The sequence below is a fragment of the Oncorhynchus gorbuscha genome, linkage group LG15 (assembly GCF_021184085.1).
Source record: "Oncorhynchus gorbuscha isolate QuinsamMale2020 ecotype Even-year linkage group LG15, OgorEven_v1.0, whole genome shotgun sequence".
Lineage (NCBI taxonomy): Eukaryota > Metazoa > Chordata > Actinopteri > Salmoniformes > Salmonidae > Oncorhynchus > Oncorhynchus gorbuscha.
This window is the reverse complement of record NC_060187.1, coordinates 70071613-70098413: the sequence shown is the minus strand read 5'-3', so window position 1 is coordinate 70098413 and position 26801 is coordinate 70071613. Positions and strand designations below refer to the sequence as shown.

The following is a 26801-nucleotide window of genomic DNA, read 5'->3' as shown; positions in this document are numbered from 1 at the left end:
GGTGGTCCTAGGTACAGTGGAAGAAGGTTACTGTACCTGGAAGACATCTGGGTGAACTCTCCACATTGAACAGAAGGAAACAGTAAGGCAGCAGTTTATGGAAAAGTGTTCTAAAGCAGTGCTTTCAGTGCTCTTAACATCAATCATCCTGAAAAAAGACTACCTGTGTTACAATGACAACATTATGGCCCTAACAGCTCTTAAAGTCAATGGCCAAATAGTTTCCAAGTTTCCTAGAGAATATCCGTTATTCAGGTTTATGAGGTAAGGAAAGGATCACAGAATTAGTGCCAGTCGAAGAAAGAACTAGGTCTTTTAGTTCGATACTTTTCCCTGTGGTTGTCATCTCATAGGCCTAACAAGCAGTGATGTAATGTAACACAATAATACTATGGTGGATTTGTCTCAAACCACTTTTAAAAAACAGAACCGTAGCCCCTGTCCTAGAACTGATAAAGTGTACAACATATTACAATGAAATGCACAGTAAATACAACACACAGCACGACACTTAAGAATCCAAAATAAAAACACAAGATCTGTCCGTCAATTAAATGTGTTTTTAATGGACAAATAAATGGAACTTCAGTGTCTTTTTATGCTGCAGCAGCAGATGGTTAAATGTGACAGAGTCCTCAGAGGACATCCCCCGTCTGGGGAACAGCTTGCCAATAACTGCATCCGGCAGAGCAGACCAGTCCGCTTACATTGGCTTAATTCAACAAACAGGACCACCACTTTTTACTTTATTGGAATCAACACAGATATAAGATCAAATGTACAAGTCCTAAAACTCCACCTTTTAAATAAAGGTCAACTCAACACTGTCCTGTTGTAATAATTCAGGATAATGACAGTTTTCTACACACACTAAACAATAACGTACGAGTAACTTGGTGATATGACTTCTGCTCTTCGATCATCAGTTAGATTACAGGCAGGTGCTTTAAATCTTTGGAATCCTTCCGCGCATAGCAACACTTCATACATTCTCTCAGTGCACCCTATCAGAAAGGAAGTTGTTTGTAAAGGAAATCCAACCACGAACAGTGATCATGGGCAGAACAAATAAATATTTTGAGTCGAGGATACAATCCCCACTGGCCTGTTTTCAGATCTGTGTGTGCTTTAGCCAACTTCTCTGACTGTAATCGTCATGCCATACATGACAACGCACATACAGATCTGGGACCAGCCTAAATCATGGGCAATATATATATTTTTTTTTTTTGGGGGGGGGTCAGTGCCTGATTTGATTTGTGTAGGTCTCTCACAAGTATTTGCTTCATAGACCATGGAAACACTTTTCTGGTGGGTGGCCTTCGGACTAGGACTGACAGTAGAGAACATGTAGAAGTACAGTTTAGTACAAGCAAGAAAATATATATCTGCTATTACACACTACTAGCGTGCTCATATTTGAACTCTTTCCTGCTCGATGTTTCAACTGTAGATCAGTGAAAATAAATTACTCCAAATCAACAGTATAATGTTAAACAGTATCACAGTAACAGGTAAGTAAGTAAATGTGTGTAGGTTAAATGTTTTGGAAAAAATCAGTGGTATTGGGGCCTGGGTCAAAGTATATATATTTGTAAACTTTATTCAAATACTGCTAATACCACACACCCAGTGTGACAGTTATCAAATGCCAACTATAAAATGCATAATGTATTGGAAAGAAAACAAATATTATTTGTTGACCCAAGTCTGGTTGGAATGTCAGGTTGCTGTAGTAACAAGGGGTCCAGTTGGTCAGCAGAACAGCGGCCCAGGTTCTTTATGCTATGTAGGGTGCCCCATAGGGGGGAGGAGCGTTCTTGGATGGAATAGACATGGTGTCATCATATGGGGGTAACAGTACCTGGGAATACAGAATAAAGGGTGATCAAGACCAGACTCCTCTAACGTGTGACTGACAACAGGACACAAAGTGTTCAAAACTGTTTGACATGGTTACAATATATTTAGTCACTGGCAAAGACTACAAGCAGTAATATTGGTAGTGGGTCAAACAGCAATTGGTCAAATATACTCTTGAGGATAAAGTGAAAATAGTGTGAGCTCTCAGAAGTGACACAATGGTCATATATAGAGAGGATGACAGATGATTTCAAAACAGATATGTAATTAATGATTATATAATAGTCTGGATGGGAGAACAGAGAGAAATGAGAGAAGACGAAGAGAGGGAACGGGAGACCGTGAATGAATATGGTACAAGTTTATTGAGAGGCCAAATCTATAGAGAGGGTCATGAATGAATGTGGTCCAAATCTATTGGAGTGGGTCCAGACTGAAATCAGTGAAGTGAAACAGAGTGATATTCAGTTTGGAGTCCAGGCTGTGACTGTGGTTCTCAGACAGCAAGTCAAGTCCACTGTAGACTACATTCACATCCTATCTGACTGACATCTGACATGAGTCAGGTTCAGTCAGCCAATTCCTCTGTGTCTTTGACGAGGTAAAGTAGAACTCCGTCTCAGATGTCCTCTCTTCAGACTACTACACTCTCTCTCTGGGGAACCAACCAAATACTATTATGGGAAATGGCTGGACGTGTGTGTGTGTCTCAGATGTATGTAACCCATCCAGGTTTTCCTACTGACACAGAGACATACTGTAAGCAACATCTATGATTCAATGCATTTTCAATGGACAACACCGTCAGAGGATACTGTAAAATATGGTTAGAGAATGCCATTGTCATCCTCACACACAACAGTACGGCACTGGTTAGGGGCATAATGGCATTACAGTCCAGACTGGAGTCCATGTCATGGTGGACCTTTCTGATCTCAGACCAGTGATTTAACACTACACATTGTGCTTGATGTCCTGAAGCTATACTTCACGGGGTGGTTTCCCGGACACAGATTAGGTCTAGTCCTGGACTAAAAAGCAATGTGTGTCTGGAAAACCGCCCCCTCGGTGGCTCCGCTCAGTCCAGACATACCGACTTTCAGAAATGTGGAAGACATCACATCTACAGTAGGCTATCCCCAATATTGTCTTACGTCAGATAGCGCGACTCCATCTGCTCTGTTCGAGGGCTTAGCGTCGTGTAGGAGTGACGCCACCTGTCGGAAGGCAATGCAGTATCCCTGATTATAATAACCTGTCAGTAATACACAGACGCCTGCAGTCTACCTTTATACATGAAGTGTGCTGTCGGTCAATCCCCACGATAGATTTAAAAGGAATGGACTGGTGTAGGAAACTTCCTCTAAATCCCTCAATCAACAGCATTTAAGTTCAGGAGGGGAGTAAGGGAGTGCACACTTCAGGAGAGAAGTAGGGAATCAGAACACTCCCGTAGACTGGTGGTCTACCAGAATATTGTCTGACCACTTGCCCACTGGAAGCCTTAATTGAAAAGCCTAGACCTACGGAAAGCATGGCAGGCAGTATGTTGTTTTTCTAGCACATTTGACTAATGATTTGAATGGTTAAAAAGAGCAGTCTCGTCCAGTCCCTTCATAGCGAAGGTGTTTTACACATCGAGGACCTGAAGGGCCTCAGCTTCTCTAGACCAAAACATCACGTCATTCCTCTGCATAAGGGGTAGGCAATTATTTTTTTTCTTTAAATAGGAAAGTCAATTAAGAACAAATACTTATTTACAACAACGGCCTACCAAGAGGCAAAAGGCCTCCTGCGCGGACGGGGGATAAAAATAATAATAATGTAGGACAAAACACACATCATGACAAGAGACACTACTACATAAATAGAGACCTAAGACGACAACACAACATGGCAACAACATGACAACACAGCATGGTAGCAACACAACATGGTACAAAAACTAGATTTCGATTTTTGGTCTGGGGGCCAGTACATAAAAATAGTTTGTACGCTGTAAATTGACAACAACTAAGCCCAAAGAGAGATTGTATCACACATTTTAAATTGAAACAGTAAAAACTTGCGGGCCATCTACAGCCGGCCCGTGCTCTCCATCTACAGCCGGCCCGTGCTCTCCATCTACAGCCGGCCCGTGCTCTCCATCTACAGCCGGCCCCTGCTCTCCATCTACAGCCGGCCCCTGCTCTCCATCTACAGCCGGCCCCTGCTCTCCATCTACAGCCGGCCCCTGCTCTCCATCTACAGCCGGCCCCTGCTCTCCATCTACAGCCGGCCCCTGCTCTCCATCTACAGCCGGCCCGTGCTCTCCATCTACAGCCGGCCCGTGCTCTCCATCTACAGCCGGCCCGTGCTCTCCATCTACAGCCGGCCCGTGCTCTCCATCTACAGCCGGCCCGTGCTCTCCATCTACAGCCGGCCCGTGCTCTCCATCTACAGCCGGCCCGTGCTCTCCATCTACAGCCGGCCCGTGCTCTCCATCTACAGCCGGCCCGTGCTCTCCATCTACAGCCGGCCCGTGCTCTCCATCTACAGCCGGCCCGTGCTCTCCATCTACAGCCGGCCCGTGCTCTCCATCTACAGCCGGCCCGTGCTCTCCATCTACAGCCGGCCCGTGCTCTCCATCTACAGCCGGCCCGTGCTCTCCATCTACAGCCGGCCCGTGCTCTCCATCTATAGCCGGCCCGTGCTCTCCATCTATAGCCGGCCCGTGCTCTCCATGTTCAAAACAAACCATGAGCATCATGAACCATTCGTAGTGGCTTGGAATTTAAGGTTTATATTCTGGGGACAAATAAAAATCTAATTTACTTAAGCCTACTCCATCCCTTTTAGATATCAAACTCTTGTCAATTACAACATTATATAGTGACACATTCTACTGGTAGAACAAAAAGTCCTGATAATGATATTGTTCTGACTCATCGTTGAGGTACAAACACTGTTCTGACAACACCTTACTCTCCTCTCCTACACCTGCATTGTGACATCACACAGTAACAGTCTTCCCCCAGGTTAGCTGGATGAGCAGTGCTGCAACGGTCTGATCGCTAAACTAGATCCTTGCCATGTTTTCAGGCTGTATTTCTCCCCTCCCCTGGTTCAACAGTGGATAACGTGTTGTAATATCTGCAGCGGAAGCAGAGGATAAGCAGCCAGGTGGCCAAGCTTGGGCTATATGATACCAGTAGGAGAAAGAGAGAGACAGACCGAGATCTTTTCAATGAGTAGGTGTACTGCAATGTACTGTAGCCATATTAATGAGTTTGCCAGTGTGGACTGGAGCCTCATCCACGCAAAGCCCCTTACTACAGCCCAACTTACTACAACGTTATACTTCCTTCCTATACTGACATGATGGCTTAACTGTTGGAATGTGCTCTCCCTCACCGTCTCGAGGGGAACCTAACCTACGCATAATATGAACCTGATCCGTGACCTGGAATAAGTTCATCCTTTTTCCATTGGATGTGAGGTTTTTATGTTTTCTTTATAAACACACAATGGCATCACACCGAAATAAATCTGTCATAAAAAAAACATCTAAAGATTTCTCCAGAATGAAAAGCACAAAGCAGAGGGAGTTTATGAGGAAGGGAGAGATGGGTAATTATAGAGTAGATGAGATGTATCATATGAATAAAAAGAGATATATTATGATAGTACAGCACTGGTAAACATCTAGATTGTTTTCAACTCTGCAAGCAAAGGGTTAGAGTGAATAACAGAAACAGTATATTTTTTTCAGCTGCTGTTTGAGTTGGAAATTACAACATTATTGTAGGAGTAAATGCAATGTCGATATTTGCGGAAAAATATAACTGTCAAAAAGGTGGTTAGCATTCACAGAGGTGGTTTGTCTTGAGTATATATCAGTTTCTTTCAAACCCAACTAACTGAACAGAGGAAATATACTACATTGTATTACCCTGTAGTAACTACAGCAGACTGGTAGAAAATTTAAAAAACAAACCCACCATGTCATAATGTAGGAATTGTCATTTATGTACTGTACAGCAATTGAAATAAATGCTTGTGTCCTGTGACTTACCGTGGTGTCATTAGTAGTGACGTATATCAGGACTTCTGTGGTGCTTCTTGCACGCACATACCGGTAGCAGTTCCACACACACGCTATCAGGTACGCCTGCAAAGGGAAAACCATTATCAAAGACATAAAAGAAAAGAAATGTCAGCTGCTGATAAAGTTAAGGTACAGTATCTGTCAAAGGCTAAATATTCATCTTAATCCAAAGGGGTACTGTATAATTCAGATTCAATGTCCAGCCCAATGCAGAGGGGTGTCATTCATTCACAAAATTACAAGACTCAATGTCCAGTCCATTGCAGAAAGGTATAGTATAGTACAGCTCATTCAGGAGAGTGGCACAAAAACAAGCTTGGGTATCTTTCTGTGGTTCTGTCCTGTCCAGCCAAACATCATCTGGTAAAGCAGTAGGCAACTATAAAACAGTCTAGGACTGAGCTCAGCTGTATGTATACACAGTGCATTCGGAAAGTATTCAAACCCCTTGATTTGTTCCACATTTTGTTAAGTTACAGCCTTATTCTAAAATGGATTAAATTGCCCCCTCCCCATCAATCTACACACAATACCCCATAATGACAGAGCCAAAACAGGTTTTTAGAATTTGCACATTTCTATATATAACATTTACAAATGTTTTCAGATCCATTACTGAGTACTTTGTTGAAGCACCTTTGGCAGCGATTAAAGCTTGGAGTCTTCTTTGGTATGGCGCTACAAGCTTGGCACACCTACATTTGGGGAGTTTCTCCCATTCTTCTCTGCAGATTCTCTCAAGCTCTCTCAAGTTGGATAGGCATCGTCGCTGCTCAGCTATTTTCAGGTCGGGTTCAAGTCCGGGTTCTGGCTGGGCCACTCAATGACATTCAGAGACTTTCCCAAAGCCATTCCCGCGTTGTCTTGACTGTGTGCTTAGGGTCATTGTCCTGTTGGAAGGTGAACCTTCGCCCCCGAGTGCTCTGGAGCAGGTTTTCATCAAGGACCTCTGTACTTGGCTCCATCTTTTCCTCGATCCTGACTAGTCTCCCAGTCCCCGCCACTGAAAAACATCCCCACAGCATGATGCTGCCACCACCATGCCAGGTTTCCTCCAGACGTGACGCTTGACATTCAGGCCATAGAATAATTCAATCTTTGTTTGATCAGACCTGAGAATCTCGTTTCTCATGGTTAGAGTTCATTAGGTGCCTTTTGGCAAACTCCAAGTGGGCTGTCATGTGCCTTTTACTGAGGAGTGGTTTCCGTCTAGCCACTCTACCATAAAGACCTGATTGGTGGAGTGCTGCAGAGATGGTTCTCCTTCTGGAAGGTTCTCCCATCTCCACAGAGAAACTCTGGAGCGCTGTCAAAGTGACCATTGGGTTCTTGGTCACCTCCCTGACCAAGGCCCTTTTCCCCCGATTGCTCAGTTTGGACGGGCGGCCAGCTCTAGGAAGAGTCTTGGTGGTTCCAAACTTCTTCCACTTGAGAATGGTGGAGGCCACTGTGTTCTTGGGAACCTTCAATACTACAGAAATGTTTGGAACCCTTCCCCAGACCTGTGCCTCGACACAATCCTGTCTCGGAGCTCTACGGACAATTACTTCAACCTCATGGCTTGGTTTTTGCTCTGACAAGCACTGTCAACTGTCGAACCTTTTATAGACAGGTGTGTGCCTTTCCAAATCATGTCCATTCAATTGAATTGACCACAGGTGGACTCCAATCAAATAGTAGAAACATCTCAAGGATGATCAATGGGAACAGGATGCACCTCAGCTCAATTTAGAGTCTCATAGCAAAGGGTCTGAATACTTATGTAAATAAGGTATCTGTTTTTTATTTTTAATAAAATGTGCAAACATTTCTAAAAACCTGTTTTCGCTTTGCAATTATGGGGTATTGTGTGTAGATTGCTTAAGAAAATGTTTTATTAAATCAATTTTAGAATAAAATGTGGAAATAGTGAAGGGGTCGGAATACTTTCCGAACGCTCTATATATATCCCACTGCACACAACACTTACATGAATTGACACCTCTGTCAATTTTACGGTCTCTTCAACAATGTGCAGTAAAAACTGTAGACCTCCATATGGTATATAAAGTCTATAGACATTCTGTAAGAAATTCCAAAAGACATTCCTCAACCTGCTAAACTCACATGCAATCGTCAGTCGTCTGTGGATGATATGCTGGTAGAGGTAGCAACATCTATACAGAACAATTATCACTCACTGACAGCTGAGCTACGTATCAACCCTTACTTTTGGATTGGACCAGAAGTAATAGAAACGTGTGGTCATCCGCATTATTATAGCATGTTTGCATTAAGATGCTCTCAGTAAGGTATCTCCACAGTTTTACATGGTGACACAGAGCCTTACTGAAGTCTATAAAAATAAAACACTTCCTCTTTCTCTCAATCTGTTTCCCTCCATCTGGATGGTCTTTGTACGACACAGGAGCTCTGTCGCGGCAGCCTAATAGAGCTAGCAGGCCATTTAGAGGGGCTTTTACAATGCCATAAAACAGAGTTGTACAGTGTGTTGGGACATTGGTAGTTGGCATCATCTGACAGTTTGTCAGAGCTAATGTGAAAGCTTTCTAACTTGGATGGGCCAAGAGCAACACTGACGAGGGCACTGCCTCAATGGCTCCCATTATGGTGTTATGAAAACAGCCTTGTGAAACGGCTCCTGCCAGATGTTTGAACCTCTGCAGAACCCTCTGTCCGTCCGGCAAAGGTTTCTGCCATAAAAATAACCTGAATAACTTCCCCAGATGAACACCATTTTCCTCTCACACAGCATAAGCACCGTTTTGTCACACATACAGTAAATAACAAAACTTATACAATGTGTTAGGAATCTGTGGTAGGGAAATGTGCGTGTCAGTTCAGTAGCAGTTACCTTGAAGGTGAGAATGCATCCGATGAAGAGGAGCACGATGAAGACCAAGCACACGTTGCTCATGGCCATGATGTCCTCTTTGTAGGGGAAGTTCTCAGGCTGTGAGGGTGACACCAGATAGTCAGACGGACAAAATCAGCTGCAGTGAGATTGGGGGTAAAGAGTGTGGTGGCTACATCAAAAATGGCACCCAATTCCTTATATGGTGCACTATCTAGTGCATTATACAGGCAATAGAGTGTCATTTCAGGGACTTTATTAGAATAAGAGTTTGACTTTGGAGTCCTTCTTACCAGCTGTTGGAGGTAATCTTGTATGGTGTTGGGGTAGACCACAATACTAACAGCCACCAGGGTGTTCAGTGCACAGTCAAAGACTTGGTAGCAGAAGAATGGGATGATCCAAGCAGCATGTTGCTGAAACAGGAAAAACAGTTTGTTAGCCACGAGGGAATAGCATCTGAAGAGCTGCAGCGGCAGGAAAGACTAATATATCTATCTGAAAAAACTATGATTCGAACAAAACGTTCTGAACGATGCATTAAACGTAAATCAATGTGTTTCTGGTGGGAGGTTTGGTAAACTTCCTCCAGTGGGACCCAGCCATTCAAGACCATCTCTGTAAATCTTGATTTGAAAGTTTGGTTTTAAAACTACATTTGGACAATAATGTGTAATCTATATTTGGACGATCCTCCTAGTGTCTTCATCTGTATTCATTCTTACGAGAGCAGACATAGTATACCAGTACAAGCAACAGCAGAACGCTATTGATGTGACGTATACTTACCTTATACGCACCGTAGGTCGCCATCCCAGAAATTAGTATCATCAGCAACGAGATTGCTGAAGCAATACACATGTCTGGAATAGAAGGGAATCATACTGTATACAAGGTCTGCATTCAAATAAATTAATAACTGTAGCAAATGATGAGAAAATCACTTGGTGTTTGCCCTTGGGTGGTGATTGAATTAATCTCACAGTAATATATAAGCTTATAAACTCAGCTCATTCCTAGTTTGACACTGATTATGTGAAAATGACCCAACTTGCTCTGAGTAGATGTAACCTGATCTTGATACTATGACATTGAGTGGATTTCACAGAAAACAAAAATACTATGTCACCGACTGTCAGCGTTACAGTAATCCTGTCCATCTGTGCACAGCACAGCGTAGTCTGCTCCAACAGAACAGAACAAAAGCCAGTCTGCTTTAGTTCTGTAACTAGCCTGAACTGAATCACTGCCTGCCTCATAGAAATGTGCAGTTCCACCTATCATGGCACATTGATTTGAACAGGGATGGCCGTTCTAGTAATTATATTTCTATGGCCTGCCTAATGCAGGGCCAGTTGGACCAATGGCAAAAGAGATCACAGGACCGCTTAATCTGACCGGAACTGGGTCAACTCAGTCAGTTTCAATCAGACACTACTGTACAGACAACCAATGGCAGACATGTTAATTTGGCCAGCATATGCTGCTACAGTTCACTTCCAACCTGGGCAAGACCTAGCTGATTTAGCAAGTTTGTGAAAATACCCGACAACTGAACATTAGACATGCGTGCCCACGGACAGAGATTTGATCGGCTTTATTGTGAAGTGAGAGAAATACTGACTATTGGCTGCTTTCAATGATATCACGTGATTTATAAAACCAGTAGTTTTGGCATTGATACGTAACGCCATAGTAGTTTCCATCGTTGTCATCACATACACAACAGACAGAGGAGTTGGCTAGAGCACAAACACACTGGCCCGTCAGGCTACTAAGGAGGCGTGGGCAGGCCTATGCAACGTCACACATCTATCCCAGCATAAAGCTATAGGCTACTTACTGGCGTCATCCATGTCATCTAAGTCGTTAGCCAGCTCAGCGCTGGTCAGATGGTACTGGTCAGGATCACCCAGGGCCGTGACGAGGATGAGTAACACCACCGCATTGATCAGCTAAAGGACATTAAGACATAAGGACATTTAGACTGACAAACAAGATATGTATAGGATACACATTAACAGATCAACGTTAGGGAAAGGTTCAACTTCAACATGAAGGAAAGGCTCCACAAGCATTTGATGGCATTGATCAGCTAAAGACATCAGGACCAGTCTGACTGACAGGAGGATACAGATACATAATAGCTCAGCCTTTATTATAAAGGGATAACTTGCTCACCCAAATTACTTAATTATAGGATTCATTACTTAGGAACTATTTGGCTGTGTTCCAGACAAGGAAATAGTCATTTTATAATTTGAGTGAACCACCTCTTAACTCAGCAGTGTAGGCTGACATTCAATTTAATGTCAACATGATGGAAGGACTCCACAAGGATAGTAATGGTGCATTAACTTTTGAATTAATTCTACATAAGTGCACAATGGAAAATTAATTATTGCCATAGCCTAAAGGCATCTACCTGACACAAGACCTGTAACCTGTCCTGAAGGGCTGAGTGTGCTGAACAATTCATTAACGTTTTTTTCCCCCACTGGTGTTTGGTTACATTAACCCCTTCTTGGACTCCTTAGCGGAATAACTTGTTCGTCCATAATTAAAACAATCCATTAAATAAATGTTATCACTTGCAGCCAAGCACAATGAGACTACTTTCTGCTGGATAAAAATTAACATTGAACATGGAAAAACATCCTACAAATAATAACTGTTTGTTGGTTGTTGAGCCAATCTAAATAGTGTTGTGAATAATAGCGACTGTGAATGCTCACCATATACCAAACCCCCAGGATAACGGTGCCCGTGCGGACATGACAGCACAGGCAGCATCTGGTGGAATGCCATCGGTCCCACGGGGAAATCATATTTTACAATCCAAGGATGAGGCACTTCACAGATATCTATATGTAACTGTTAATGATAATCAATCCAAATAGATCGAAGTGAATTTCTTCTCCGGCAAGAGCGGTGTCGTCTGCTATTAGCGATAACACCCTCACGCCGGCTCTAGTGCTCAACTCAGGCAAGTAGCAAACATTGGAGCATGTGACCTGAGCCGGATAGGATCAAGAGCCGGTGATGTAACTAGTTGTTTCGAGAATAATGTTCCCATCATCCCTCACCAAAGCCGGGAAATTTAAATAGTTATACTGTAGCTGCCTGCTATGTTTATTGGGATATGTTGAATGAGAATATTCACACGTCACAATAATGCCTTTCTTTATGATCTTTATGGTAGAAATTAACAGAAAGGGCATATTTGAATCTATTGCATTTGGAACATTCTGACAATAAAGACAGAGGTAAAGGACAAGTATCAAACAATTTAAATAATTCAGACATTACTGGCCACAATCAGGAGAAATGGAAGCAATTCACATTTCCAGAGGAAGAAAGACAAGTGGAGAAAGGTTCAGGGTGCAGAATAAACATGGTCCAACATAAGACAATACATCAAAACTGTTGGTAGAGCACATGCCTACATCACCCAACAAATTAAGGCATCAAATTGTATTCCTGATTACTGCATCATTACAAGTACATCATTGATTAAAGCAGTTTGAAGCCATCCTGTCTACAGCAGGACTAAACATTACTTTTCACTACACACCAATCAGTTCCTAAAAAAGAAAAAACTGAAAAATCGTTAACTGAAAACAGAAATACAAAATGGACAAATCAAATATAGAAAAGGGCCTTTATTTTGTATTATTTTTTACATATGGCTTGAAGCGTTTTTATTACAAAGAGGTTACAAAAGGTAAAGGACTTTTGAATCATCAACCACGGGTGGACAGGACAACACAGCCATCAATGGTAGAAGCAACTACACATCTGAGCACAACACCGATGGCCAAAATAACAGCAAGTAACTGAAAGTATGTCTCTTTTCCATGTACAGCAGAATAGTAGAGATTACCACTAACACCACCTGCACCCAAATGCTAAAAATGATTCCCTTGGGTCGTGTTCATTAGGCACCAAACAATACAACATGGACTGAAACGGGGAGGACTACCTAAACTTGTCAGATAGCAATCGGTTATTTAGTTTTTCCCTTTCAAAACGGTTTGCTGCCATGTGTCCTATTGAACACGACCCTATAGTGTTGGACTTGAACTTTTGAGCATGAGTCACTGCACCAATATGGTTAACGATATAAACAGCAAACAAAGACTGCAGAATAAAGGCCAGTAATGTTAACGTGACTCAGCTGAACCTTCCTCTATAATATTAATCTCAAAGCCACAACATCCCAATCACTATTAAATCAGGATTTATTAGTCATTTTCTAGATGTCTAATCCTCAAACATGATCGTTCGAAAGATTAATTGGAATTGGAAAACAGTTTTCATATGTGTGCCCACACTACGATATTGATCAGAATCGCAGAATTTAGCTTTACAGTTAATCTAGATCCAGTCTGCTTGACCAGGCTGCATTTTGGACATGAAGCTGGCTGGTCAGAACTTAGAAGTTTGATATTTCCGTTTTTTTAAAAGGGCAAGTATTTAAATGTTGCACAAACAGGATGAACAGCTGTTTTATCCAAAGTATTTTGCATAACACTTCATGTTCATGACTCCAATTCATGTTTCTCTTCTTGCCCGCTTCTTCTTCATCACTGGTTTGGAAGGCTGGCTCTCTTCTATGGGGAAAAACACAGGGAGATAAGTCTTAGAATACAGGACTCCTAAGACAAGATACAGGTTGTAAAAAATAAAACAAACAAATAAGACTTTAGAACAAGGAAGTGTGTAGAATCCATTCCAGAAGGATCACCAGAGTGAACATTTTTGTTCTAGCACAGTACTACCACCTAAATCATCCAATCAATGGCTTGGATTAGAGGTCGACCAATTATGATTTTTTTTAACGCCAATAGCGATTATTGGAGGACCAAATACAGCCGATAGCGATTAAATCGGGCAATTTTATTTATTTATTATATATATATTTGTAATGACAATTACAACAATACTGAATGAACACTTATTTTAACTTAATATAATACATCAATAAAATCAATTAAATATAAAAAAAATAATGAAACATGTTCAATGTGGTTTAAATAATGGAAAAAGGTGTTGGAGGAGAAAATAAAAGTACCATATGTGCCATGGAAAAAAGCTAACGTTTAAGTTCTTTGCTCAAAACATGAGAACAAATGAAAGCTGGTGGTTCCTTTTAACATGAGTCTTCAATATTCCCAAGTAAGAAGTTTTAGGTTATAGTTATTATAGGAATTATTGGACTTCTCTCTATACCATTTTTTATTTCATATACCTTTGACTATTGGATGTTCTTATAGGCACTATAGTATTGCCAGCCTAATCATAGGCTTGAAGTCATAAACAGCTCAATGCTTGAAGCACAGAGAAGAGCTGTTGGCAAATGCAGGAAAATGCTGTTTGAATGAATGTTTACGAGCCTGCTGCTGCCTACCACCGCTCAGTCAGACTGCCCTATCAAATCAGATATAATTAGAATAACGCAGAAATACGAGCCTTAGGTCATTAAGCCAAATCTGGAAACTATAATTTCGAAAACAAAATGTTTATTCTTTCAGTGAAATACGGAACCGTTCCGTATTTTATCGAACGGGTGGCATCCCTAAATCTAAAAATTGCTGTTACATTGCAGAACATTCAATGTTATGTCATAATTATGTACAATTCTGGAAAATTAATTACGGTCTTTGTTAGGAGGAAATGGTTTTCACACAGTTCACAATGAGCCAGGCAGCCCAAACTGCTGCATATACTCCGACTCTGCTGGCACAGAACGCAAGAGAAGTGACAATTTCCCTCGTTAAAAGAAATTCATGTTAGCAGGCAATATTAACTAAATATGCAGTTTAAAAAATATATACTTGTGTACTGATTTTAAAAAAGGCATTGATGTTTATGGTTAGGTACACATTGGTGCAAAGACAGTGCTTTTAATTTCACAAATGCGCTTGTTAAATCACCCCACGTTTGGCGAAGTAGGCTGTGATTCGATGATAAATTAACAGGCACCGCATAGATTATATGCAACGCAGGACAAGCTAGATAAACTAGTAATATCAACCATGTGTAGTTAACTAGTGATTATGTTAAGACTGATTGTTTTTTTAAATATACGTTTAATGCTAGCTAGCACCTTACCGTGGCTCCTTGCTGCACTCGCGTAACAGGTAGTCAGCCTGCCACGCAGTCTCCTCGTGGAGTGCAATCGGCCATAATCGTGTCCAAAAATACAGAAATCGGCCCTAATTAATCGTCCATTCCGATTAATCGGTCGACCTCTAGCTTGGATATTAACTGGAGTGTAACAAAAAGGTGCAACCCCGTGGGGGAGTGGATTGAGAAACAACGCACAGTGTAGTGAAGTTTGAGTGGAGGCTGAGAGAGAACTGCAGCCCTGCCTGTATACAGCCTTGTGTTTTTAGGGTTGCAACATTTCAGTAACTTTCCCTCTGAGGATTCCCGGACTTCCTTCTTATTCCAAAATGAATTCCAGGAATCTTCCAAATAGGATTTCAGGAAAACCTGAGAATTTTGGGAAACTTACAGAAATTTTGCAACTGTATGATTGATACATTAAAGAAAAGGGCTGATGCACTAGTTCAGAGCTGGGATAGCCAATCAGACTGAATAGAGGGAGGGGACATATGGTAGTAATAGCCTAGCCTAGCTGCTTCCTACGCCTCCAGAAATGAATAGCTACATGTTGCCACAACTAGGGGACGACATCTGGTTAGGAAGAAGGTGAGCAGGCAGCTTGGTGGCCCAATCATTCACACAACATGGCAGCCCTGCCCAGGAACAACACCAAGCAGCCCACTAATTTGTCTAGATCTGAATGGTTTGAGGGCAAGGTAAAGCTATTCCTTCTTTAATATTAATGTGTTTCTATTGTGATCATAGTATAGCAAGAAATGAGTGATGATACAGAATAGAGGAAAGTATAAAGTGAAGTAAGGTGTATGCTGGGATCGGACCCCAGCTGCTGGCGGAGATACGTAGTCCAGGGTCTGCAGCACTACCACTAGACCAGACTCCAGTGTGATTCACACTTAGTTCTGATACACTTACTATGTGTTGGAGCAGGTAGACTGTTCTGCTTGGCAGTAGGCTTTGTCTCTGCAGGTTGGGGTGGCACTTGTGTGATGGGGGCTGTGTTCTGAACCACCACTGGTTGTTCCACTCTTGCCTGGGGGAAGAAGAAACCTTGGGATTAAAGAGGCTGTAAAGAACCTCTGCCTCTGGGGGTGCTCTTGGGCCAACAGGGATCCACTAAACAGACATAAATTGTGTCCTAAATAGCACCCTATTTCCTTTATTGTCCTTACGAGCCCACGTCAAAAGTAGTACACTATTAGGGAATAGGGTGCCATTTGAGACGCAGACAGAGGTCAATAGAACAGTGTCACCAACCTTCACAGCAGCAGCGTTGACAGCCTGGACAGTAGGAGCAGCAGGCTCCTGGATTGGCTGCTTCTTCACCTTGGCCTCAGTAACAACCTTTTTACTTGGCTCCTCTGACTCCTGTCAATAACAGACAGACCAAATTTGAACCAATCAGGAAGGTCACAGGTAGCAATGACCCAATGAGTTCTAATGAGTGATGGTAACAGTTTAAGTTGCTCTATTCCTGTGTAGTAAGACTAATTGCTATAGTAACATCGTAATAATGTTAGAGGTAATAATGTTAGAGGAATCCAGTAAGTGCTTAGTCTACGGTGTTACCTGGACAGTAACTACAGCATCTTCAGCTTGCTTCTTCTTCTTCTTTTTCTTCTTTTTCAATTTACCAGTTCCATCAGCAGTAGTCTCTGCCTTTTCTCTCTCTTCATCAGATACCTGCTGTGAAACAACATTCAAAGTACAAAACTAAATCAAATATTTGACAGATCTAGACTGCTCAACCCAAATCAACTTAACCTGACAACCTTTCCCCAACTTGAGCTTAAAATTCAAAATAATAACAAGGGGAGTGTGTACAGTAAGCAGCAGATATTTGTTTATACATAAGGCTCCTGAAATGTAAATGTGCAGTTTTGTTCGTCAGAGGCTTTTAAAACGAAAATCCCCAAATCACTACTACTACTCCGTGCAGAACCTATGGTCTCTTTGCAAGCTACTGTTGCACTGCTGTCAATCTAGTCCCATTTCAAGAATGTAGTGCACACTACCAGTCAGTCTATCCTCACATATGCATAAGGTTAGAGGTTTTTAAATGCAACATTTAAATTAAATCCCTGACATCTCTCCATGATGAAATGTTCTGTTTAACCAGGAAAATCGCTGGAGATAGTTTCTTTCTCTCCTCAACTTCCCTAGATTATATTTAGAGTATTTAAATATAATGCATGTTATTTATTTAACCAGGAACAGGCCCTTTATGTTAGAAACCTCTCGTGAGGGGCACCTAAAAAGTGATGTCACAACTGGCGACTAACCTTGGCAGTCTCTGGCAGGGGCTCCTCGAGGGCAGGGGGGACAGCCTCTACTGGAGCAGGGAGTTCCCCATAGTTCTCCCACCCCTCCGCTGGGGCATTCCAGTCAGAGCACCCATCTGCTGCAGCAGAAGACCCATCACCATCTGAAAACACATCCAGATGAAAGCTCTAGTTATAACACATCACAAATACACAAACTTTACAACACATGGTACAGACAGAGATGATGATTTTCACTCCTACAGCAGTCTCCTGACAACAATACAGTTGGACTGTGCAGAATCACTGATCACCTTATAAACCGTATAGCTACTCATTATGTGATCAAGATATAACCAATTATGTGCCACGACCTGTTCTATAATCCCTGCTATTTGACTTTTATTGCCAGTGTAAAGTTGTTTTACTTACTCAGACCTGACCACTCATCTTCCACTTGGGGCTTAGGCTGGCTGGGACACAGCAGCTGGGGTTCTAAAAACAAATCACATCTAAAAGCTTTAACAAGAGCAAGGTAGTGTGTTTAATTTGAAAACATTTTGTGAAAGCAGAATTTCAGGTGATCCCACCCCCTAACCTTTGAACACCTAACAGCTAATTCCTAACACCTAATTCCTTGAACAGCTAATGGGTGAAAGCACAATTGTTTTTAGACCGAGCACACATCGACTTGGCTTTATGGTGGACTAACTAATATTGCCATATGATTTTTTAAATCGTTTTAATAGGTAATTTTTTTCATATTATACAATCTGATTAAATATCTATACTGCCCTACAAAGGCAAAACGCAGTAACTAAGTATTTGTTTTACTGAAAAACCTGACTTGTATTTTTCTGTCTAGACAGACAGGAATTTCTGATACTCCATGATACACTCTGATTAACTGGTTCTTGTGTCAGGAAGCTAAATACCATATTAATCAGATAATATACCTGGCCATTACAACAGATCAAATATTTTGACCAAATTCATAGTTTGTGCATTTTGCCTTTTTAGGGCAGTATACTTGTCTGTACTGTAAACCATGCCATCTAGAGGCCAAAAGGTGATCCTACACCAGGAGTATACAACGAACATTCAGTCTATTACCTGATGTTATCCCCACATCAATGACAGTGCATCCTCCTAATAACACATCTCAAAAGAAAACCTCAGTGAAAAAACTCCTGCCAGTATAAATGTAATTGTACTGTGTAAACTTTTGGTATCCCCTGCAGGTGACTAATAAAGTTTGATTTGATTATATGTACAGACGTGGACAAAAGTTATGAGAATGACACAAATATGAATTTTCACAAAGTCTGCTGCCTCAGTTTGTATGATGGCAATTTGCATATACTCCAGATTGTTATGACATGAATCAGATGAATTGCAAAATCCCTGTTTGCCATGGAAATGTTTTTTTGGGGGGATTCAGTTCATTTGCACTGCATTTCAGCCCTGCCACAAAAGGACCAGCTGACATGTCAGTGATTCTCTCGTTAACACAGGCGTGAGTGTTGACGAGGAAAAGGCTGGAGATCACTGTCATGCTGATTGAGTTGGAAGCTGGAAGCTTCAAAAGGAGGGTGGTGCTTGGAATCATTTTTCTTCCTCGGTCAACCATGGTTACCTGCAAGGAAACGCGTGGCGTCATCATTGCTTTGCACAAAAAGGGCTTCACAGGCAAGGATATTGCTGCCAGTAAGATTGCACCTAAATCAAACATTTATCAGATCATCAATAACTTCAAGGAGAGCGGTTCAATTGTTGTGAAGGCTTCAGGGTGCCCAAGAAAGTACAGCAAGCGCCAGGACCATCTCCTAAAGTTGATTCAGCTGCGGGATTGGGGCACCACCAGTACAGAGCTTGCTCAGGAATGGCAGCAGGAAGGTGTGAGTTCATCTGCATGCAGTGAGGCGAAGACTTTCAGAGGATGGCCTGGTGTCAAGAAGGGCAGCAAAGACACTTCTCTCCAGGAAAAACATCAAGGACAGAGAAAAATCCTGCAAAAGGTACAGGGATTGGGGACTGCTGAGGACTGGGGTAAAGTCATTTTCGCTGATTAATCCCCTTTCTGATTGTTCGGGGCATCCAGAAAAAAGCTTGTCCGAAGAAGACAAGGTGAGCGCTACCATCAGTCCTGTGTCATGCCAACAGTAAAGCATCCTGAGACCATTCATGTGTGAGGCTGCTTCTCAGCCAAGGGAGTGGGCTCACTCACAATTTTGCTTAAGAACACAGAAATGAATGAAGAATGGTACCAACACATCCTCCGAGAGCAACTTTGGTGATGAACAATGCCTTTTCCAGCATGATGGAGCACCTTGCCATAAGGAAAAAGTGGCTTGGGGAACAAAACATCAATATTTTGGGTCCATGGCCAGGAAACTCCCCAGACCTTAATCCCATTGAGAACTTGTGGTCAATCCTCAAGAAGCAGGCGGACAAACAAAAACCCACAAATTCTGACAAACTCCAAGCATTGATTATGCAAGAATGGTCTGACATCAGTCAGGATGTGGCCCAGAAGTTAATTGACAGCATGCCAGGGCAGACTGCAGAGGTCTTGAAAATTAAGGGTCAACACTGCAAATATTTACTCTTTGCATCAACTTCATGTAATTGTCAATAAAAGCCTTTGGCACTTATGAAACGCTTGTAATTATACTTCAGTGTTCCGTAGTAACATCTGACAAAAATATCTAAAGACACTGAACTGAAGCAGCAAACTTTGTGGAAATTAATGTGTCATTCTCAAAACTTTTGGCCACAACTGTATATATGCAGTGCATACTCCAGGGAAATATTACTATTATCATTACCTTCAGTCCCCTGCCCCCAGACAGCGGTGTCTTGGTTGCTCTCAGGAGTGGTCCAGTGCCCCTCATCAGGAAAAATTATAAGGGCTGGGGCCTCTTGGGCTGTCACAGCAAGGTCAGGCTGTTCTTCAGTCACTACCGGAGCCTCCTCACTGCTGATAGCTGACACCAACACACACACATTTAACAACCTTCAAGAACATCCACACATTGGCACCACTTTAAATAGTTTGCCAAAGAAAATGACTCCAACCAAGTACTGTACAAGTAAGAGCATGTAGCTAATTTGTTTTCTTAAAATGGGACATGATTTGATTTCTCCCTTTCATGAACTTCTCTCCTAACCCTTAATCAGATGCTAATTTTAATGAATGTGTATTTTTTACCTTGAGGTCTGACTACAGCAACAGCATCTGCTTTCTCAGCTTTGGTTTTGGAGGATTCTCCTTGGGAAATAACAGTGTTGTTTGAAGGAAAGGCTGTAGCTATATTTCCATATACATTTATATTTCCTATTTGCAAAGGGAGAGCAGGTCAACACAAAAAGAGCAGTAGCCTGGAATCCAAACTGATATGCTCAGTTTCTCTGTTTCAGTGGGAAAACACATGTCAGTTTAGATTCTAGGCTAACAGAGCAGTTGACAAGCAGCACCTCTCTCACCTCTCCCTCTCGCTCAGAGTCCTCCAGGGTATGTACTTACAGCAGGTCTGACCAACAGGGAACCAGCAGAACTCAATAACAGGAGAAGACAGAGTAGCAGTCTCCCTGGATGCCAAATTAGTCTGTTTACCAGTGGTGGAAAAAGTACCTTAGCTGTCCACCTGGTCAACTGCCATACTTGAGTGAAAGTAAAGATACCTTAAAAGAAATGACAAGTAAAAATCACCCAGGAAAATTCTACTTGAGTAAACGTCTAAAAGTATTTGGTTTAAAATATACTTAAGTGAAAATGAAAGTATAAATTCCTTATATTAAGCAAACCAGATGGCACCTTTCTTGATTTTTTAATTTACAGAAAGCCAGGAACACTCCAACACTAAGACATCATTTACAAACAAAGCATGCGTGTTTAGTGAGTCCGCCAGATCAGAGGCAGTAGGGATGACCAGGGATGTTCGGTTGATAAGTGTGTGAATTTGACAATTTTCCTGACCTGCTAAGCATTCAAAAATGTAACGAGTACTTTTGGGTGTCAAGGAAAATGTAAAAAGTACAATATTTTCTTAAAGAACATAGTGAAGTAAAAGTAGTCAAAAATATAAATAGAGTCAAGTAAAATACAGATACCCCCAAAAACTACTTAAGTAGGACTTTAAAGTATTTTTTTACACCACTGGTGTTTACAGAAAGTTTGTTAAAGTGTGAGTCTTTAACCAAGCTCAGGCCTGCTCAGCTGCAGCCTTTTGCCAGCAGAGAGGTATACCATAAGGAGATAGACCAAGCTAGCTTTACCTTTCTTCTTCTTCTTTTCCTTCTTCTCAGAAACAGACCCAGGGGCTGCAGCTTTGGGGCTGGCCTTGGTTGACTCTGTGGGAGGAGTACTAGGCAGAGGATCCACTCCTCCAGGGCTCCCTGACCCGTCACCGGAGGTCTTGTCTTTACGGCGCTGCTCACGCTTCTCCTTGTTACTGATCTTGGTCTCCCAGGTGCCTGATACTGATAGACATGGAAGGTTAGTTGGAAGTTAAATAGGCCTACATCTCGTGTTCAAATCCACTGTTAGAATGTCAAGGCTTTGAGTCCGGTTTCCCAAAACCATCTCAAGACTACATTCATCGTTACAACCTTCTTAGGAACACCGTTACATCTCCGAGCTGTTTCCCAAAACCATCATATCTAAAGTTGCTCTTAAATACTCGTCATTTAACAACTGCCTCATACCACTCACTTATAATTCAGTGCATCACAATTCCAGTGGGTCAGAAGTTTACATACACTAAATTGACTGCCTTTAAACAGCTTGGAAAATTCCAGAAAATGACATCATGGCTTTAGAAACTTTTGATAGGCTAGTTGACATTATTTGAGTCAATTGGAGGTGTGCATGTGGATGTATTTCAAGGCCTACCTTCAAACTCAGTGCCTCTTTGACATCATGGGAAAATCAAAAGAAATCAGCAAAGATCTCAGATTTTTTTTTAGACATCCACTAGTCTGGTTCATCATTGGGAGCAATTTCCAAATGCCTAAGCTACCACCTTACAATCTGTACAAACAATAGTACGCAAGTTTAAACACCATGAGACAACGCAGCCGTCATACCGCTCAGGAAGGAGACGTGTTCTGTCTCCTAGAGATGAACGTACTTTGGTACGAAAAGTGCAAATCAATCCCGGAACAACAGCAAAGGACCTTGTGAAGCTGGAGGAAACAGGTACAAAAGTATCTATATCCACAGTAAAAACGAGTCCAATATCAACATAACCCGAAAGGCTGCCCAGCAAGGAAGCAACCACTGCTCCAATTACCACCATAAAAAAGCCAGACTACGGTTTGCAACTGCACATGGGGACAAAGATAGTACTTTTTGGAGAAATGTCCTCTGGTCTGATGAAACTAAAACAGAACGGTTTGGCCATAATGACCAACGTTATGTTTGGAGGAAAAAGGGGGATGCTTGCAAGCCGAAGAACATCATCCCAACCATGAAGCACGGGGGTGGCAGCATCATGATGTGGGGGTGATTTGCTGCAGGAGGGACTGGTGCACTTCACAAAAAAAGATGACATCATGAGGAAAATTATGTGGATATATTGAAGCAACATCTCAAGACATTAGTCAGGAAGTTAAAGCTTGGTCGAAAATGGGTCTTCCAAATGGACAACGGCCCCAAGCATGCTTCCAAAGTTGTGGCAAAATGACTTAACTTCTTGGCGCATCCATCCCGTTAGCGGGATCATTTGTCAACATCCGCTGAATTGCAGAGCACCAAATTCAAATACTAAAAACACTACATTTTCATGAAATCACAAGTGCAATATAGCAAAACACAGCTTAGCTTGTTGTTAATCCACCTGGCGTGTCAGATTTAAAAAAGCTTTATAGCAAAAGCTATCCAAGCGTTTCTGTTAGGCCATCGCTCAGCAGACAAAACATTACAAACAGCTAGCAGCAAAGTAGATTGGTCACGAAAGTCAGAAAAGCAATAAAATGAATTGCTTACCTTTGATGATCTTCGGAAGTTTGCACTCACGAGACTCCCAGTTACACAATAAATGTTCCTTTTGTTCGATAAAGATTTTTATATCCAAAAACCTCCATTTGGTTGGCGCGTTTTGTTCAGAAATCCACAGGCTCGTGCAGGTCATGACAGGCAGACGAAAATTCCAAATAGTATCCGTAAAGTTCGTAGAAACATGTCAAACATTTTTTTATAATCAATCCTCAGGTTGTTTTTACAATAAATAATCGATAACATTTCAACCGGACCGTAGCTTTTCAATAGGAGAGAGAGAAAATGTCTGCTCCATGCTGTTGTGCATGCAAAACTCTGCTGGCACCCAGCCATCCACTGACGCGATGTGATTGTTCTCGCTTATTATTCAGAATAAAAGCCTGAAACTATGTCTAAAGACTGTTCACACCATGTAGACAGGAATTGGGTTGATATCCTCTTAACTGGAGAGAAGGCATGCAATGGAAAAGGGAGATTTGTTTCTCTTAGGCACTTCCTGGTTGGATTTTCCTCAGGTTTTTGCCTGCAATATCAGTTCTGTTATACTCACAGACAATATTTTGACCGTTTTGGAAACTTGAGAGTTATCTATCCTAATCTGATGCAATTATATGCATATTCTAGATTCTGGGCCTGAGAAGTAGGCAGTTTCATTTGGGTACGTTTTTCATCCAAACATCAAAATACTGCCCCCTACACTCAACAGGTTAAGGACAACAAAGTCAAGGCATTGAAGTGGCCATCACAAAGCCCTGACCTCAATCCTATAGAGAATGTGTGGGCAGAACTGAAAAAGCCTGTGCAAGCAAGGAGGTCTACAAACCTGACTCAGTTACACCAGCTCTCTCAGAAGGAATGGGCCAAAATTCACCCACCTTATTGTGGGAAGCTTGTGGAAGGCTACCCAAAATGTTTGACCCAAGTTAAACAATTTAAAGGCAATGCTACCAAATACCGATTGAGTGTATGTAAACTCTGACCCACTGGGAATGTGATGAAGTAAAAACTGAAATAATTCTCTATTTTTCTGACATTTCACATTCTTAAAATAAAGTGGTGATCCTAACGGACCTAAAACAGAGAATGTTTACTAGGATTAAATGTCAGGAATTGTGAAAAACTGATTTTAAATTAATTTGGCAAAGGTGTATGTAAACTTCCGACTTCAACTGTATATATTTTAATGATATGGAAATCAATTTCATGTTAATGCAATTGAGTTCTCACTATTTGTAAGCTACCGATACATTTTAATATATATTTCATGGTGTAACATGTGCACAATCTGAATTTAGTGCATTATTATAGGTTAAGCCTCAATATTTGTAACCATAGGTGATCTCTCTTGGAGCTGATCCATCCTCAGTCTTGTGGAATAATTCTAATGTTAAGGAAAGTTTGGAAAGGGAGAACACTGATCCTAGGGCAGTGCACCCCAAAAAAAGAAAATCCTGGTCAAATTAGTCTATGAATGCATTAATGATTGATTTCATCTAACACATTAAAATGAATCATTTCAATTTCTCTGCAAGGACGTAATATTTATCTGTAAATGTAAGCCCCCACTGCGCTTTGCTAGGCACATATGATTGAAACACTTGGTGATATTAGTGGTGGTGTTTTATGGCCTACCTTCCTCTGATTCCTTGCCATGAGAAGAAGCAGTCTTAGCCTCCTTTACTGCCTGTTTCTGCTTCTTCTTGGTCTTCTTTACCTAAACATATAGAATTCAACATGGTGGATTAATGCTACAAGGCAAAGAAAGGGAAAGTGGTAACAGACTCATCACCCCCTGCATCATTAGAACAGAAACCCCATGTTATTAAAGTCACTCAATCAAGTAAACAATGTCAAGCTAGGTCTAAAAATATATATACATATTGAAATCACAAATCTGTCTACCAAGAGCCTTTAACATGTAATTTATAGGCTATACAGTCCTTACAATCTCAAATACTATAAATCAAATAAAAAGTTTTGTATTTTAATTGTCAGCCCCTCAAAGCAGATTGATGCCAAAAAAAAACTATAAAGAGCATTGACTGACAGTCAACTTGGTTGAGAGCTGTATTTGATCATGGAGGAGCCACATTTGACACTAGCTAGGTAAGGAAGCCATCTGTCCCATCCTTTAGGATTTGCTACATCTGCAAATTAATATCTGGCAACCAGACACCGCACGCCACAGGACAGTAGGCGCCCGAAGGGAGGCAGGCCTCTAGTCTAAAAGCCACATCATCACTAGTAAAACTCCACTACAAACGCCATAAGGCCGGTTCTCATCTTCAAGGCATGTTTAGTGCAGAAGTTGGGATATAATATAGCTAGCTATAACCAAGCAGATCTGAAATTATTTTTCATACAAAGGAATATGTTTTGTATACAACAGATTCAACTGTTTCACTAGTCTCCTAGGCTTGCATACAAGCATTTGCCTCAAAAAGCAACATTAGGCCTACCTCAGAAGCCTTTTCTGTCTTGACTTGAGGAGAATGATGTGGCACTACTGGCAGGTTGTCTTCAGTCACTCTGACGTCCTCTTGCAGCTCAGCAACTACACTACCATTTGGCTGTGATTTCTGTGGGGCAAAAGAGAAGGCTGAATTTAAAAACAAATATTAGTTTGGCTCATGTGACACGTTAACGTTAATCTAGCTAGCCTAATCGTGCTAATGTCGGCTCTACGAGCTAGCTACTGTGACAGCTGTCAAAATGAGTTAGTAAGCAAACATTGAAAACGTTACCTTTTCTGTAGTTTTCCTTTTCGTTTTTTTCGGTTCCTCTGGTTTTGCCACCTTGATAGGAGCTGGTTTAGTGCTTTCAACGGTCTCAACTTCAACTATGGTCGGTCGCTTCTTGAAGAGCCCGCGACATGCGGAGGCCCACATAGCCACCATTAGCACGAGCCCAATGCACGCTGCTAAGAAAATCAACCATGGCGGAATCTCGGGCTTCACTCCAAAATCCACCCCGAGTTCTGAGTGCAAGAGGTCTAGGCCAGTGGAAAGAAGCTCATTCAGGCGACCTGCTATCAACTTTACCTGTTGACAGGTCGCGTCCTGCCAGTTCTCTGCCATTTGGGTTGATCTCGATGATTGACAGAATATGCTAAAGTTAACGTTAGCCGGCTAAAAATAACGGTTTTGACAATGCAAACAATAAAACCACGATCATCGCTAGCTTGTCAGCCACCTAGCCGCTAACGCTTTAGCTAGCTGTCACTCATGTAACATTTGAGTCCGTCAAAATGGGTTAGCCTCGTATAGCTAGCTGTTTGTCCAGCTCGTATGACTGATGAACCGGTTCCTTGCCCACTGATAAAGCAAGAAGGTTGATTTTAAGGAGCAACAGAAAAAAAGGCAGTGCTTAGCAGCAGCCCTCTCTACGATTGGTGCAACGTCACGGAAGGAGGAGTCCCACTGAAGTCATGATGAATTTCCTCATACAGACGAGAATGGTGGTCCTGGACTAGAACAAGATTAATTTGGGTTAGTTATCAGTATATTTGATTTAAAGCTATGCTCAATGGTGAATCACATATCTTGAACCAAACTGAACCATAACTGTCCACCTGGAAAAGTGGAATTTGTGGCCTGTTGTATTGTA

General features: G+C 41.7%; 2 protein-coding genes across 4 annotated transcripts; both read right to left on the bottom strand.

Annotated features, from left to right (window-relative positions):
- Positions 1 to 546: 546 nt before the first annotated feature.
- LOC123998102 (lysosomal-associated transmembrane protein 4B-like) lies at positions 547 to 11883 on the bottom strand. 2 transcript variants are annotated; one of them, XM_046303015.1, is made up of 8 exons: positions 11540 to 11883; positions 10648 to 10759; positions 9594 to 9667; positions 9098 to 9220; positions 8805 to 8903; positions 5918 to 6013; positions 3018 to 3080; positions 547 to 1864 (listed from the first exon to the last, which is right to left on the bottom strand). In XM_046303015.1, exons 1-8 carry the CDS (start codon positions 11630 to 11632, stop codon positions 1781 to 1783), a joined length of 744 nt encoding a protein of 247 aa, XP_046158971.1. In that variant the 5' UTR covers positions 11633 to 11883; the 3' UTR covers positions 547 to 1780. The 2 variants fall into 2 exon arrangements, with proteins under 2 accessions (XP_046158971.1, XP_046158972.1); XM_046303016.1 differs by lacking the exon at positions 3018 to 3080 and having other exon boundaries at positions 11540 to 11804.
- Positions 11884 to 12451: 568 nt separating this feature from the next.
- On the bottom strand, positions 12452 to 26519 carry LOC123997911 (protein LYRIC-like). 2 transcript variants are annotated; one of them, XM_046302628.1, is made up of 12 exons: positions 25940 to 26519; positions 25655 to 25774; positions 24828 to 24909; positions 21473 to 21676; positions 20406 to 20465; positions 20023 to 20181; positions 17627 to 17689; positions 17216 to 17358; positions 16503 to 16619; positions 16191 to 16301; positions 15849 to 15966; positions 12452 to 13417 (listed from the first exon to the last, which is right to left on the bottom strand). In XM_046302628.1, the coding sequence occupies exons 1-12, from the start codon at positions 26270 to 26272 to the stop codon at positions 13359 to 13361; spliced, it is 1569 nt and encodes a 522-aa protein (XP_046158584.1). In that variant the 5' UTR covers positions 26273 to 26519; the 3' UTR covers positions 12452 to 13358. The 2 variants fall into 2 exon arrangements, with proteins under 2 accessions (XP_046158584.1, XP_046158585.1); XM_046302629.1 differs by lacking the exon at positions 20406 to 20465.
- Positions 26520 to 26801: the final 282 nt, after the last annotated feature.

Bases quoted from the DNA above. Each gene is read 5' to 3' on its own strand.
- LOC123998102 (XM_046303015.1), bottom strand. From the start codon at position 11,632: ATGATTTCCCCGTGGGACCGATGGCATTCCACCAGATGCTGCCTGTGC. The intron at 10,760-11,539 runs GTGAGCATTCAC...AATGTCCTTTAG, and splicing joins TCCTGGGGGTTTGGTATATG to CTGATCAATGCGGTGGTGTT. The intron at 9,668-10,647 runs GTAAGTAGCCTA...CTTCTATTCCAG, and splicing joins AGATGACATGGATGACGCCA to ACATGTGTATTGCTTCAGCA.
- LOC123997911 (XM_046302628.1), bottom strand. From the start codon at position 26,272: ATGGCAGAGAACTGGCAGGACGCGACCTGTCAACAGGTAAAGTTGATA. The intron at 25,775-25,939 runs GTAACGTTTTCA...TTTGCCCCACAG, and splicing joins AAAGGAAAACTACAGAAAAG to AAATCACAGCCAAATGGTAG. The intron at 21,677-24,827 runs GTAGGCCATAAA...CATGTCTATCAG, and splicing joins TGGCAAGGAATCAGAGGAAG to TATCAGGCACCTGGGAGACC.